Here is a 17,636-nt window from a genome sequence, read left to right on the forward strand (position 1 = left end):
CCACATGTTGTAGCCCAGTCTCCATGATCTAGAACCATAGGATATTTATTAGAGAAACAAAGCCATGTGACACATGTTGTAGACTGAGCTCTATTTTGTAGAAGCATGGGCTGTTTATAAGAGAAACACAGCGGTGTGGCATATGGTATATTCTGATCTCTTTTGTGTACGATCATGGTGTGTACAGAATAAATCAATTCATGTGAAAAACAACCAAGTGACACATGTTGTAGTCTAATCTCTATTGTGTTGATACAATGGCAGAATAGATCACTGTATACTTTGATGCCAGAAAATAGGCTTTATTATGACATACAAAAAAGTTTGATTTAACAACACATAAATATTTAGAGTTACAGACAGCAAAAAATAATGAACCACATACACAAAGAATTTACAATAATTTCTTAATTATTTGACCTCTACATAAATGTAGTTGATCATTTTTTACCATCTAGAAGTACTGACATGAAAATAGTTCAAACCTCATCTAATGTCATGGTTAGAAAAAAAGTATGATTAATGATATCTGAATGCTGTATAAATGTATTGATATCAAATATACCAATGTACAGATACTGGGTAAAACTTTCACAATGTTCAAGGCCTGGCATAAATAGCTATTCTAAACTCAACTTTGCATCAATGCTAAATATGCCAGTGTACATAGATAGTATGAAAGCTTTCTCAATCGTCAGGCAAGCTGTGTCTCCCCTTCTAAACTCAATTTTGTGGTATACGTTAAGAAATCCTGGAAGCTATTTTCACTGTGTTGTTGCCTGTTGTTTTTACAAAGACAACATCCATATGCAAACATGATTATTGAGCCTTTCTATCCAAATGTGTTTTGATGTATAGAGTGTCAACAGATTACAATAAATTAGATGTAATCTTCAAACCCTTGCAAGATATCCCCCAAATGGCTGAACACATGTCAAGTGCAGTAGAGCTGTTTAATACAAGATTTCAAACTAAGTAAGTTACTGAGGTGGTATTGTATAACTCTACTAAATAACAATTCTATGGAAGTCAATAGCAGTAATCAATACATATGTACTAAAATAAGTCTGATTGACTTTCCCTTAATATGTGTACTCCTCTGATGAAAACTGTCCATGTACATATACATATACAGCCAATAAGCTGACCACACACATTCTACTGTAACATGGTGCAAGACCAAATATTCAAAATTACCAACAAGAATGGTATCAAATACATTGAGATGCCAAGGTGTATTTTTCACATAATTTATCATCATAGGAGTAAATTGGGCTAGCGTTTGATGCATTAGTTTTTGACAATTGTATAAATTGTGTATATATATTTTTTTCCAAGTGATCTGCAATTATTTCTTGTACAGGTAATAAAAATCAATCAATCAATCAATCAATTTAATTCTAAAGTGTCATATTCTTGTTGAATTTCACAACGAAAGCTAAACCTCTCACATGGCCCTAACTGGCTATGCTAAAATTGTGTTTGTTCAAATACTTTGAAAAGCAAGATCATACATGTAGTCTAAGCCCCTAGTATGGTGTGCCCTCCTTGGTTACATTAGACCACATACATTCCTAGTTTGTGATTAGACTAACCACTCAATGCACAAAGTGAACTAGCTGCTTGAACAAAGTAACTTAAAAATTGACGATTTAGATAAGACTGCAACGATGTGAGAGTCCATGGAAAATATTTGGCAAGATTGAAGATAATTAAACATGAGCTATATACCTGCAGTACTGATAAACAGAATGAGCAGAGCATATGGAGTTTTCCTAACCCCAAAATATTTCAAATATCAAACAAGAGACAGACAGATATTAAGATTTAGGTTTTTTCCCAGCTGCAAGATACGATGAGTTGTGTTGCCCTAGCAGCCACTACTTGCTAAAGAGAAAGCCATTGTTGGCAGAACAATACAATGCATCTTACAGTCTAGGTTCGCTTAAAGAAAAAGTTCAGAAAAGATAGAGAGACTGTAGTCACTATGACATCATTTCCAGCAGAGCTTTCCCACAAAGCCTTGCAGGAAATCCCCATAATGACAGTACAGTGCAGAAGGACTTCTTTCATACAAGTTTTCAAAGTTAAATAAGTTACTAAGGTGATATTTTATCACCCAAAATTTTTATGCCAGTTGCTAGCATTAATCAATACAAGTGTACTATTACTACTAAGGGAAGAAATAAGTCTGACTGAACTTTCTTTAATGTCTGTGCTTGTATGTATGTTTATGTCCACTATTAATAGTCACCCAAGAAGCATACACCTACAGGTACTGGGACCTAAACTTTGTGAACTCTAAACTGGTCTTCATACCCGCTTGGCTATTTAGAATGCAGCCCTTTAATTACCATTCTTATAAAAGTGAAACACTTATCACATTAACATATAATATTTTTTATTATCAAATTTCACAATTTGAAAAGTTTGTCATAACTTCTGTGTACATATTATCTACAGTAAAATGACAAAATACAGAATACACTTTACCCTGGGTTTTTTTTTTTACACAATCTAGACACAGGCTTTCATGGCTGAGACAGATATACAAATTACAAATAACACCTATAAACATACACTAGTAATGGCAGACTGAAAGATTTGTCAAGTTGACACTCTCGTTAACCACCTGCTAAGCATATTTGTAACGAGTGGTGTGCACCCAACGAATCTTAAAGTCTCTTTTACAGCTAAAATTAAGAAATTTCCTTGCATGAAAATACTTTTTTTTCTCTCTTTTAGATTTCTTGACACATAGGCAATAGAAGAAAATTGAAGAGAACTACACTACTATGATAATGTCAAGAAAAATAAGTGCAGGGATGATGTACAATAGAGCAACAGAGCTAGCATGTGTGCTAGGCTAGTCAGAGCGCCCTCTAGTGGTACATTGAGATCCCAATGGTTAATGGAGGGACTTGATCAGTACGGAAGAGAACAAATGAAGGAGAAACAAGCCTGCTTTTTGACATTACCTAAACAGTTTCAGGCATAACTCAGAAATTAAGAAACAGTCCAAAATAGGCCAACTACAATAACTGGAGTATCACCCAACATGTAGAAATCATGTGCAGTTCAACATGTACATAACAATATATGTACATTGACAAATGATTCACACTTCACTTGAAATTAATTTTGCTTTTTTCTAGGATTTCCTACATTTTCACAAAAAAGAGGATCCAGATAAAAAATATTTCTCATTAGATTGGCATTGTATGCATCTTTACATTGAGTTCAAATCAAAAGCTCATAAATGTAAAACAGCAAAATTCTGTTTCCATCAAAAATATAACTTTTGAAAGGTGAAATACTCTAAAGAACATTATCATCAAGAACAAGTCCACCAATAGATAGTAGACTTATAAAAATTCCACTTTAAATATTTACTATTCGAAATGGGTTGTTATGGAAAAAGTTATTACACATCAGAATCACTATACGTACACATCTTGCTTTTTTTTGTTGCTTTTTTTTTGCTAAATCAGAGAAAGCTTGTCAGTAAGATTGCGCAATATATCCAAACTTAGTCTAAACTCCTTTTACTGCTCTGTTCCAAGAATCATGGTGTTTTTGTTAAAGGAAAACAAGACTCCAGTATGTAAAGGTATTTTTTTATAAACTTTGGGATCTGGAGAAACAATTCATTATTTCACATTACATAATTATGTGCGATTGCAAAGAAACACCAAACTCAATTTCACCTCTAACTTTTTCACACTGGTCTACCCTTGCATCATGGGACTTCACAGACATGCATATTTATTAGACGCACACTGAATATTCATGACTAATATGTGCTGTTACCTTTAAACAAATAGTCATGAATATTCAGAGTTTATCTAATGTCTGCTAAGTCCCATGATGCAAAGGTGGATCTGTGTTGTGAAATAAGATTTCAATTTGTGATTCTTGGCAATGGCACAAATTTATGTGATGTGAAATCATGAAATGACTAAACCTAAAGTATATGAAAATACAGCTATTTCCTAGAGTGGCATTCCCCTTTAAGAGTTGTAAGTAACTAAAATCCACTAAATTTCTACAGGTATTTCACAGAGGTTACCCATCCAAATTATGGTATTGGGCAGTGCTTTTGTTAATGGTTAAGGTAGGTCATATCTACGCAAGTTAATTCCCTGGTTACTTTGCAAGGTTTCCCAAAAACAAAACTATCGCAAATTTTATGGGAAACTATGCTAGTTTTACCTGACTGCCTGAGTTACCAAATCTCAACAAAAACACTGCAAGCTGTGAAAACCAATGCAGGTTTTAGCAAAAACACTGAACAAGGAGAGGAATATAGTGTAGTTAGTCTGGCTCCTATGTTGTCATACGGAAGTACACAATGAAGAAATGAACCATCCTGTACTGAGCACAGGTGGCCACATTAACTGAAACTACACAGCATAAAATGGTTTCGATTCTAGAATTTTTGGAGTTTCCATTTTCAGCAAGCAGACACTTTATAAAAATAGCACTGATATACTTTTGAACGCTGGGTTAGATTTTACCAGATGTAGGCCTCTTCTCTGTGAAAAAGCTTCTTAAAACAATGATTTGTCCAACAGACACTACAAAGATAACAACTGCTTCTCCTATTGACCAATACTGTACACGTTCATTCATGTGTTCAGCTCGAATTCGACTTTTTGCTTCACGTAATCTGAAATGGGTTTGGTAGTCGAGGATAACTTTCAAGCCTTCGTGAATAGTCACACACGATGTCTCCATCTGGAAAATCATAAACATGGGTTATCATTAGCATTGTCACTGTGTCTGTGTCTGTGTCTGTGTCTGTGTCATGTGTAATCGTGACTGCAAGTACTGCCTGTTTCATCGCATTTACTGGTACTGTTTGATACAACCACACAGAAACCAATAAGAAACTGCACATATAGTCTAACATGCTATACTTTGAGATAGTACAATTAAATCTTGGGACATTTTGTCTAAATGAAATGAACCAATTTGTCACCACACAGACATCAAATACAGACGTAGACATCAAAAACATTGGCGTCTGCATGTCTGTATCCAGATGCAGTACATTAATCAGTTTATTTCATTTTAACAAAATGTACCAAGAGATTGGAACTAGCTATCTTGCAGTGTAGGATGTACAGTTTGTTATTGGTTGCTGAATGGTTGTATCAAACAGAGTCAGAGAACGATAACATGACATGGGTGGTATGTACATTGTATACTGTGTGTATGTTGTAAGTTTTTACAATATTTATTCTTCTCTAGTGCAAGGCCCAAAACATTATTGCATACTTGTTTGCAAACGGGCATGTAATTGTTGCATATAAATAATGTGAGCTCAAAGTTATATTTTTTCGGAACTTGCTGTTTTATATAAAATAATAGCAGAACCAATGATATGGCTACACTGCATATTTGCACTCATCCTTGCAGTGCTTTCTGCTGCACTGTCACTCACTTTGCTCCTTGTGAAGTATGACAGCAGAGAACACCATAATCAATTGTACAAATACAAATGTATATGTATGCCGGGTATACAACGCTGACACTCGCACATCATGGGGTTATGTCCTTGTACATGTACTAGTATTTGAACAATTTCTTACCGATGTCATTGCAGTGGCATGGTGTCCCATGTCTTTTAACAAAGGTTCTTCATCCCCAGCCATAAAATCAAAATACACAGTTTTATGTGCAAATGTGGAAAACTCATTACTAAAACAAAATTTAAAGACTCCTTGTCTATCTGTGGTCCATGTAAAACTATCATATTGTTTCTTGGTTTCTTTGTATAAAATAGCTCCATGTGGACCATCAATTTGTACATCTACATCATATCTACCACCAGTAACAACCTGAAAAGAGAACAGAAGGCAATCAGTCATTAATTACATGTAAATAGTCATTTTGTGGAGTTATGGTGGTTGAATGGTTAGCATGGCTGGTTTGTTGCTGCCATTTTATTTGTGAACAGCTAAAGGTTTTAGGCAAGACAGGACCCTCCACTCTCTGCCTCAGTCAACCGATATTTAAAATTGCGGACCTGGTACATGTATATATTATTATATAGGATACATGTATGTGACTGATTTTAATGTTATACATGTATAGGCTACTTTGCACTGTATGCTCCCAAAGACATGGGGAAATATAAAGGGCCTACATGTACAGCTATAGGTTACATACATGTATATACAATGTATAGGTTATGTGAAGTTATAGGTGTGTGTGCCATGACATGTACACTTGTAGAGGCTACTTTGTATAGTATGATCCTAGGACATGGGGTGGGGTGGGTGGGTGGGTGTAAAGAGCATGTGTAGATATACATGTAGGTCTGTACAGGACAATAATTGTAAATACCTGCTAAGCAGCTATGGTACTTTACTCAGCAGAGGATCAAAATAGAACAAGGTGGTCGACTTATTCTCGTACATGTATGTACCTAAAATACATATATGTGTAGTACATGGTGTTAAAAAAAAGTTATGATACAAGTACATGTACATTGTAGTTATTTTTAGGATGCATTTAAGTGGTAACATCCTATTTCAAGTATCAAGAATTGATAATGAGCAGTGTGAGAAAGCACTACATCATGTATATAACAAAATTATATTATTACTCTATGAATTGTAACTTTGTAATTTTTGTACAGGATAGTTCAATTGTGATGGGTACAGGTATATATATGTACATGTATGCCATGGCATACTGTAAACTATCTAGCATTGCAAACTAATATTTCAGTTGCATTAGCTAATGTACATGTATATGTAGTCTATACCATGGTATACACAAAAAACCTATACATGTACATGTATATGGTTGCCACTCTGAATTTTTGAAATACAATACTTGTTACAACAAGTTTCAGTTGTTGGAACATGAAAAAATACTCCAAACATATCTGAAATTTACCTAGTGAATCAAACATGCAATATAATTCCATATAATTCATTCACATTAATTTTGGCAAACATTTACCAAATTTAAAACAATTGACAATTGGAAAATCAGATTTCATTAAAAAGGTCAAATTGTGGTTTAGTAAATGATGACTTGTGTACATGTACACACTTGTACAATAAATGACTACATCGTTTTCATGCCATCCCCACAATAGTCAGTAGCACACCTACATGTATACATGTACATGTATATACATATATTGCAGTATTACCATACTAATAAAGTATATGTACCTAGGCTAACATGTCGTACTGCTGCCATATTTGACACATCAATTATTGATAACTGGGATATTACCTGGAACAATCTCACCAATAACATTGTCTGTGCTCCTTTTATTGGAATCTCAAAACAGAAGTGTCACAAATCAACAGTCTGCACCCTTTACTAGTGCTGCCCACCACAGGCAACAACAATCACAACTTGGCGTGATACTTATTAGTACCAGGTAGTATTACCAAATCAACAGAAAACAGAAAGGGTTGTGTTATCTTACTAGTTATACTACTCAGAAGCTTACAGAGAATAAATGTACAAGTACATTTGAGTCACACAGTGATGTAGGTCCCCACAGTGGCACACCTCTATCTTGGGTGTTGTCCTTAACTTCACACTCTCAACTTGATAACATATGGCAAAGTATGACATTTGGTCATGAACACTTCATGTAGCACTTACACAATACATCCTAATTGGTTAATACATAAAGTGGAACTTACAAGGTACATCCTAACTGGTTATCTCATAAATACAATATACATGTACATCTTACAATATCCAACTACAATATGTAACTGGTTCCTTCAAGCAGCACTTGTACTGCATGTAGTTGTTGAAGAAAAGACAAAAGATGCTGCAGACACTTTACTTGTCATAATAAATGGGGATGAATGTACCATTGCTGTCTTACAATCTTGCAAGTCCCTATGATGATCTGTTCACTGCTTGTAATTTGGCTTTACTATTCATATGTAAATTACTAAAATATACTATATCCATTGATACTTCTCATCACCATATGCTATCAAACCATACGTACATTTCTAAACATTCACTATTCTGAAAATTTGACATCAAATACAATGTCATTTGTAAAAGACCATCTGGCAATCGTTTACATCTTTTTCCCTCAAAGGAAATCAACTCCCTACACAGAAATGAAGTTGTATTTTTCAATTGGTACTCTGGCAAGTACAGAAGTTCTTAACCCCCCAACCCCCTCCCATATGATGACACTGTGGCAAGTACAAAATGTACACAAACATATTATTCGAAAATTACATGTATATATTGCATACAATGTTAATGGAAATGACTCGCTGTTCAAATTTGACCAGTGCTCACTAATCACGTTGTAACTATGGTCACTGTACTGCATTAAGAAAAATGTGATGAGCCTGTATTGTTGATGCAAAGGATATGAGCATGTATGATTGAAATGGAAACATAATGTCATGGATATATTCATTCATTAGAAGAATGCGTGGCATTTTATAATAATGAAGTTATGCTTTATTGGATTTGGGAGAACATCATTAATCTATATTTCAATACTCCATATAGGCTCAGATTGAATGATGTTCAGATTGAATTGACAGAATAGCATTTGCATCGGATGACTGATTGGCCATACAATGTAATAACCTGATATACACAGCCCACATTTTGAAATTAGACTTTATAATGAGGATTACAATGCCTTGTGTCACATTTTTACCAGTTTGAGGATGCCCAGTCTTATCCTTGTAAATGGCAAACATCTCAAGATTTTGTTGTATAAATGCAATGGTCTGGCTGAGCTATTACATGTACATGTACAGATCAAAATAATAGTCTACAAAAGTCTTTAGACCTACGGAAGGTCTTCTGCAAGAGACTTAAATGTTGAGCAAAATGTTTTTTATTCATCAAATTGAGCATTGTGACTTGCGTTTTACCAAACCATTTATCTGACTTCAAGCTCTGGCTCAACCAACAACAAGGTGCAATTGTTGTAACTGTAGTTGGACTAATTTAGTACCGCCACTGAGTTTTACTTGGAAGTGGGATGGTACATGTATGTTCATTTCTGACTTTTCTCTTGTTTAGATTACTGTGTACAGGGTCATGATGTAGAAATGTTATCAACAGTACATAGTTCTACATTTACACTCTTATTGAGTCATTTGGGTGATGGCACATGTACTTGTACTTGTACACAGGCATGGGAGTACATCTACATTTAGTTTAGTTTGGGATATCCTAAGAATAACATCCCATCAGAGTCTGGTGTTGAAGTGCTGATCAATGTTACTTTTGAAATCATAACGTCCTTGGATAACCCAACATACATGTAGTCCGGTTTAAAGAGCTTTGTTTTTTTTCATTTGTAGGGATTGAGTAGAAAGCTAGAGATGCAGCTATCATACATTTAATAACGCTGATTAAAAGTAGAACAGCTATACGTTCATCCCTTCCCTCAAACACATCTGTCTTTGTGTAATGTCACTGTCAGCCCATGTACCAGTAAATGTTATCAGTTTCCTGTTTGACACTATACTAAATATACAGTATGGCAGCAATTTTGTGGTTTCTTTAATACTAGTACAAGTAGTACCCGTATTTCTGAAATTCTTAATTTATGAGTGAAACACTTTGTTTGTTGATTGATACCCTTGTCATGTTGTCAAAAATTTCTATTTAAGTTTTGTGAAATTACTTTTTTGGATTAAATTACCTGTACATGACACATCAACAGATTTTTACAAGTGCAATGATAAAGAAATATTAGTGCTAAATATTGATACATTTCATACAATTGTACACATCTATTTATTGCAATTAATGTTACCAAATTGTTATCCATATTGTAGTCATGACCATGTAATGTATGTAGCACAGTATGCATGGATGTTGAATCATGTAAAATTACAAGAAATAATTGGGTCACGATAAAATATATCAATTATATATTAAACATTGAAATAATTATAGGGTGTGTACTGTATTTAAGATATATAGTGCAAGTTTATTGCAAGATGAAAAAAGTGTGTATACACGTTCCTGAGATGGAAGTGAATGGGTATACCGTATACAGGAACTCAGCTCAGTCACTTGCATAACATGAATTTGATATGCCAAGAATTGGATGACGTGTACATTTGTACACGGGTGGTTGCTCGTGCTTGATATTTTTTTTCTGTATACTTTAGATCTCGTAAGTCAGGTGTACTGCAACTACTATTTATCAACAAAACATGTATGGTCGTGCATTTCTCCTATGTCGGTCACCGTAAAGACATACACTCGCAAAGAGAACAGCTGGCGTTTCGTTTTACAAGTGGAGGGGAGATTAACAAATAAACAAAGCCCAGAACAAGTCGTCTGCTGGTCAGCTCTGTCGTAGGTTGTTGAGTGACGGGCCAACGAACGCAGACTTCGAATTATCAACAGATTCTGAAACTATATATATGTTGTTTAAATGTCAAATTCTTACCTGGTATTCTAGCGTTACTTTGACGCCTTGGTCAACTTCTTCATAGAAACATTGCTTAGCGTTGTCTGGCAACTCGAAGGTGAGCTCCACTGCTTGTGAAAGAACACCTAAAAGCAACAACACCAGCGACCAAAATAACCACTTCCTCACCATCGTATATTTTCCTAAGGTCACGAAACGCTATAAAATTTCTCTGTGAAACATACAATTCGTCTGTATCCCGGAAAACATTCACAGAAAGTGAATCTCGCCGGTAATTTTAATTCAAAATGGCGGTGTACGCTCCAACGTGGCAGGTGAAAAATACCAGTATGTTGAACTTAGGTCATGACCTTAAAACCCTCCAAGTCCACGATTATTGGACGGACATGGTCCCTAGGCTTACGTAGAAAAACTTCACAGTCTCATTCCTTTTAGATGTGCTTATTTTCACATTGTAATACAAGTTGTTCATGAACTTTAATTAAACATTGAAACAAAGAAAAGAAATTGTCACTAATTAGATTGATACAACTTGCATAATTAAGATATGACAACTTTAAATTTCCTTAAATGGCATCATAAAATATTCTGCCCAAAAATGTTGTAAAGACCAAATCTCCTCTACCATTTTACTTTTCACGAAATCACTATAAAATGAACATACAACAAATAATAACAATACAAAGTAAAAGAATGCAATTTTCAAAAAATACCCATTCATTTGTAATAAATGATCGTGCATTTAATTATGAATTTCTTTTCAGGATCAATTTAGACCAGACCAGGAATCCTAACAATGTCTTCATGTATGCATTAATGATAATATTTCAGCTTAAAATAATGAAATTTACAAACTAGCAACAATTTAGCAACGTTGGATTGTTATATGTTTACCAACAACTTTTGCCAATTGGAAAGGGTTCAATCGAGTGGTCCCTGACCCAATGTTCATGTGCACATGCATATATGTGAAAGACTCACTCTACTAATAGGGAACTTGCAATCCAAACTGAGCATGCTCAGACACATAGGACTATGGGAATATCTGTGGTTATCGTAATACTTGATCTGGAGCTACTGATAAAATTAACCTCCCACACTTGTCAGGGTGACTATGAATTGATCATTCCTGGTTATAAACAATGTAACAATATTGTTTACAATGCTAATGTATTAGTATTTATCACTTCTCCCATGATGCAACATTCAACATGGCGGGTTTGCATGTTCCCTATTGTGATGGTGATGATAGTCTAGTTACTTTACACGCTAGAAAAACATGTGACTGACAGAAGGATGAAAGTGCAAAGAACCTACACAGGCCTGATTATTATTGAATGGTCCAGGGGTCCTGTTAGGTCAAGGTCTATATACCAGTAGATTCTAAAGTGGGGCAAGTGCCTAGTTAAATATCGATTCTGTCAATGAACCATGTCATTATTTCAAGTACTTCACAAAACATTAGGTATCATGCTTCAGGTTTTGAAGTTAAAATAGTCAATACTTTGTAGAGTTTGAGGTTATTTCAGTCACTCCCTCATATCAAAGTGACAAGTCAGGTCAGGTCAGGTCAGACAATAAATTACCAGCAAAGAATATAATCATGAGAGAAGTTTTTAAAAGTCCAAATAACTATTCTTGTATCCCCATCCCATCCCCCCCCCCCCACCCCCACCCCATGCTCCTGTTTTATATGGATTTTGGAAGGGTGATTTTGATTGCAGATCACATTATCTTGATAATATCACTTTCCTGTGTGGGATACAATTGTGGTTCCTGTCCCAATCCCTATTCTCGCATACGGGTACATAACAGATTACAGCTTCTATGAACTGTGAATATGTATCACACCTTGAACTTGAAGGATTCTGGAAGAAGTCTAAATAACTGTAGTCAATTCGAATAAAGTTGTGATTTAGTACTTCGGAAGGTGAATAAGTAAACAACAGTCTGTTTTTTTCAAATAAATGATAAGTTTTATTTGAAATACATGTAACATCCACTGTATAAATGCCACTACAAACACACTACAAAGTTTGTATTGATTTAGTATAGATGATTCTATTGCTACACGCCACCAAGTAGTGAAGTGTTTAAACCTACAAGAATATAATACTACAATACATGTATGCTTCTTTCACACATGTGCATGTACACACAAAGACTGACACTGAACAAGCTGAGTGCATAAGATTTACTCATATTAAAATATTTACTAAAATGTTGGTTAACCTATTCAATGTTTAATGCACACCTTCCATGACATCAAAATTATTGCCTTCAAGTATGAAGTGGGCTGTGAGGTGTCATGAAAAGTTGCTGACTTCCTGCACCTTACAGAAAGATGAATGTCACTATTAAAGTCTGACAGCGAGACTTCATTTATACAATAACTTGAGAGCTGGGTAGTTTTCAAGTACATGTATAAATGGCACCCTTCAATCAATACAATTGCATTTCCTCATAATGACGGTGTAATAAAAGATATTGTTTCTGAAATTATTATTTTTAAACTAAAATGCATTGCCAAAATCACAAATTTACTTCATACATTTGAAATTCTGTTGGTAAAATTATTGAATTTTCTATAATTACTGTTTATCATTCATAGAAAAGGATCCATTACAAAATTCACTTAAAAAATCTTTAGATACAAATACAGGTGTATAAATGAACTAGGTCAATATGTTGATGACTTTAGAAGACACTGAATAGTTTCCAACTCCATCATCATTGAGTATATTCCCTGACTATGACATCACCAGGATTAAGTCCACATTTCAAAGTGGATCTCGTCAGTGAAGCCCACGCCATACGTTCAGTATTAGAATGAAAACCTATTTCTCCCTTGTTGCTAACAACAATTACACCACCAGTTCCCTTAACTTTCTTAAACATATACTCAATTGCTTTTTCTGCAGCCTTTTGGGGAGTCAAACCTTCCTCCATCAGATATAAAACATGCCTTGTTAACAAGACTTTCATAATGGCTTCACCGTGACCTGTGGATGATGCAGCACCGACAGCGTTATCACAATAAGCACCACTACCGATGAGAGGACTGTCACCAACTCTACCAACACGCTTTGCTGTGATTCCACCCGTGGATGTGGCACATGCGACATTGCCATGGATATCTACAGCAACTGCACCCACAGTGTCATGACTATTCGATGTTGAAGAACGATCACGAAAAAATGTGTCGATAGTGTGTTTATACTGTGTACAGAGTTCCCATTCTGCTTTAGCTGCATCTGTCAGTAATTTCTCAGGTGCCACTTCTTCAATGCCCATCTCTTTGGCAAACATGTTAGCACCTTTGCCGACGATCAAGCAGTGGTCTGTTTTCTCCATAACCAACCTGGCTAATTTCACAGGGTTTTGGATGTTTTGGACAGCTGCTACAGCACCTGCATTCATCTCAGACCCCTCCATGATGATAGCATCTAATTCGATTTCACCAGCACTGTTCAAAACAGACCCATACCCAGCATCAAATGCAGGGTTGTCTTCCAATGCACACACAGCTGTTTCAACCGCATCAACGGCACTGCCACCACCATTCACTACCCCATAGCCTCTCTTAGCTGCACTTTGAACCCCTTCAATGCTGGCTTCGGCCAAATTGTCAGGTATGGCCCATGCACCACCATGAACTACAATAGCGGGCTGTACACTAGTCGCCATGTTTCAACTTTCACCAATTCTGTCTGTGTAGATACCTGTAGTTAACAAGTTCCCAGTTCCTGTCTGTTGTGTCGACAAAATCCCGGTGATTATCCAAACTACTGTGCCTCTACCTTCGTTTGTGCTACTACAAACTTCTCTGCCAGGCGGTCACGTTTGTATTCCAGGTATCGCTTCCTATACCCATAAATCTTGTAGCCGACGTATGTACCCGCCAAAAAACTCAAAGTACAAAGTGTGAAGGTCGCTTTACCTGAAAATTCTGATCCAAGACCCATGCCGTACATGCGACTTGAATTAGCGATTATGATTCACAATATATACATAAACATGATAAAATGCACCGATTTCTTCACGTACAACGTTATTTACTGGGGCTCGTAACGTGTGTTGTCAGTGTGCGTGATGAATGCACAGGAACATGTCAGGTCGGGTCAGGTCGGGTCGCGTCACATCGGGTTAAGTTTTGTCAAATATGAAACTTTCTGACACTTTTAAGTTTGCCAGGTTATTTTTAATGTCTTTTAAAAATAAATTACGTAATATCTCAAACTTTACACACACATATGTGTTATGTGTAATAAAAGATTATTTATATCGCTGTAACCTCTTTCAGAAAACGAAAGATCGTTTGGGATAGAGTGGAATGTGATTGATGGCGCTCTCGCAAATGTTGCCGTGAAGTGACTTTAAAGTTTAAACAAAAAATTCAAAAGTTACTAATATATTCCCTAACAATAGCAAAATCACCATGTACATGTATTAGGTTAAGAATGGCTATGTTGTATGATGATGTGTGCTCTCAAAGACAATTGGCTACTGCACTGACGCACACAATTTCTAGTGGCGCACCAAAAATTGGTGTACCCATTCCCCATTCGTATTCTGAGTCTATCTCGGCTTATATTACTATATGTGTGGTGGCTCACAAGGCATCTCTCTCTCTCTTTCTCTCTCTCTCTCTCTCTCTCTCTCTCTCTCTCTCTCTCTCTCTCTCTCTCTCTCTCTCTCTCTCTCTCTCTCTCTCTCTCTCTCTCTCTCTCTCACACACACACACACACACACACACACACACACACACATTATTAAAGAAGACTTTTCACGGAAAACTTGAATTACACGAGTAAAAACTTTTGTACAGGAAAAAGGAGAGGAGAGGAGCAGGTTTTAAGCGTAATGAGATCCGTTTAAAGTTATTATTGTTTTTCTTGAATGGCTTGCTTTATTTTTGGTCTCCGCGCATGTTGTACAGGAAAATGGAATTATAGATTTTCAAGAATTGTGAATCCCTCTCAGAAATAGGGAGGACTGTACGCTTATGATAAAAAAAATATTTGAATCATGTCATGTCACGGGGAAAAATACAAATTGCCAAAAATTGATACAAATTGAAAATAATTCAGAAAATAAAATATGGAATATTCGCGTGGAAATCACTGGTGGTGGTGGTGGTGGTGGTGGTGGTGGTGGTGGTGGTGGTGGTGGTGGTGGTGGTGGTGGTGGTGGTGGTGGTGATGATGATGATGATGATGATGATGATGATGATGATGATGATGATGATGATGATGATGATGATGATGATGATGATGATGATGATGATGATGATGATATCATGATGATGATGATGATGATGATGATGATGATGATGATGATGATGATGATGAGGAGGAGGAGGAGGAGGAGGAGGAGGAGGAGGAGGACGATAACGATGATGACGACGACTGTGACGTTGTTGGCTAGCCATCATAATATTCAATATTCATAAAACCCAAACTCTGCACACAACAAAGAAAATAACAGAAAAGAAAAGAACAGAACAGAACAGAACAGAACAGAACAGACAAGTAAAGAAACTAAAAGAAAAGAAAATCAACTTTTAGTATACTATATGCGGTATTAAAGGATACATTAGTCAAATTGTATTCAGTACACAATATTTATCTTTTTGAGGGGAAATGTTTAGTTCTTATTTTTGTTGAAAGAGATGCTGAGGAATTTACTGGTAAAAAAATCGAACTCAAAACAGATGCGCAATTGCTCGTAATTGGCTCCGATGGATGCAGACCTATTGATTTATGGGTCACATTCGATGTTGTAATAGTACATGTATGCAAAATACGCTTACAGCAACAACAAGTTAAATAAGCCGAAGGGAATAATCCTAGACACGGTTTATTTCCTCTGTCTCCTATGGAGATGTCTTCATTCAGTTAATCAACTCTACCTTGCCTTAATTTGGCGAGCTCATTTTTCAAAGCCGACCTCCGACCCAATGACCTATGCAAATAATAAGCCCCAAGGTCATACATTGTTGGGAACAAAGACTGTCTGCTGAAAATTATAATAACTTTACGATGCGATGCGATGGTTAGACTCTGAGACAGAGGAGACAGCAGTCACCGGCATGTACTGAACGAAAAATCTCCGCGATTTCTAGCGGCCTGTAGAATTCTAGATCTGTCTCGATCGACATGTATCTAATTTTTGGCATCATCGTCTGTGGAAATGAAAAGCAAAAAGACGGAGCAACATTTTCAAGTTAGCAGTGAAAGGACCGATCGATCGATGGTGGTGTCGAGCCCCGAGGTGAAGCCATCGGTGTGAATCGTGATACGTTGAGATGACTGTATAGATGTAGTCAAATATCAGGTATGTTTTATGTAAGAATGTAAGAAATGTTGTCGTTTGCAAACAGTATGTAGATCGTTCAATAGCAAGGGATTGTTTTCTGTCTAAATTGTTCGCTTGCAGAAATAATAGCCCGTCATTTTATTCAATCGGCAGCCTCAACAATGTAAGATTGATTTTTACTGAAATGAGTCTGAGAAACGTATACTAGCCCCCAAGTACGAGTTTTAGCAGACGACTTAAATGCTGACGGCTGACATTCAGCAGGCAGTTCGATCGATACAAAGTTTTATTACTTTCTTAAAATAACACTTGTCGTGTTTTCCCCCCATTCACTACAGAATGAACGAATGAATGAATGAATGAATGAATGAATGAATGGTCGTAATATTGTATCATGTTCTCGTATTGATGTGATCTTCCACAGGGATACACTCCATGACTGCATGAAGTTAGTCCTGCTTGCATACGGTGCATGCGTTTCGGAGAAGGAAGGGACGACTTACTCCGTATGCAAGCAGGACAAGCATGAACTATGCTGAACACAGTGCAAAGATATCTGCATTTAACCTTTCATCTTTTTCATAAAAAAAAATCGTCAAATTGAGAAATGGAAGAATTTTTGCTTTAGTAAATGCATGGCACTAAAATACATTAATAAAAGAGCTATTTTTTCCTTATTACATACTGGCTTTGAATTCATAGCACTACATCTACTACATACTGATTTGAAATTGATTATAAAGCTGTCTGAAACTATTTTCAATTTTAGCCAATTAAGTTATAAGGGGTGAGGATGGGTGGGGGGGGGTCTGTCTAACTGAAAGAATTTAGTTTTTTATCCTACATTGAACTATTGATCTCAGCCCCAGTATACATAATCAATTCAGATTGGTAATAGTAA

At 36.1% G+C, this 17,636-nt stretch overlaps 2 protein-coding genes across 2 annotated transcripts; both read right to left on the reverse strand.

Annotated features, from left to right (window-relative positions):
* Nucleotides 1-466: 466 nt before the first annotated feature.
* Nucleotides 467-10,731, reverse strand: LOC144447086 (transmembrane emp24 domain-containing protein 3-like). The gene is made up of 3 exons (XM_078136991.1): nt 10,436-10,731; nt 5,595-5,843; nt 467-4,737 (listed from the first exon to the last, which is right to left on the reverse strand). The coding sequence occupies exons 1-3, from the start codon at nt 10,586-10,588 to the stop codon at nt 4,507-4,509; spliced, it is 633 nt and encodes a 210-aa protein (XP_077993117.1). The 5' UTR covers nt 10,589-10,731; the 3' UTR covers nt 467-4,506.
* Nucleotides 10,732-13,147: 2,416 nt separating this feature from the next.
* Nucleotides 13,148-14,104, reverse strand: LOC144447718 (isoaspartyl peptidase/L-asparaginase-like). Its single transcript, XM_078137797.1, has one exon. The coding sequence runs from the start codon at nt 14,102-14,104 to the stop codon at nt 13,148-13,150; it is 957 nt and encodes a 318-aa protein (XP_077993923.1).
* Nucleotides 14,105-17,636: the final 3,532 nt, after the last annotated feature.

Source organism: Glandiceps talaboti, chromosome 16 (genome assembly GCF_964340395.1).
Source record: "Glandiceps talaboti chromosome 16, keGlaTala1.1, whole genome shotgun sequence".
NCBI lineage: Eukaryota > Metazoa > Hemichordata > Enteropneusta > Spengelidae > Glandiceps > Glandiceps talaboti.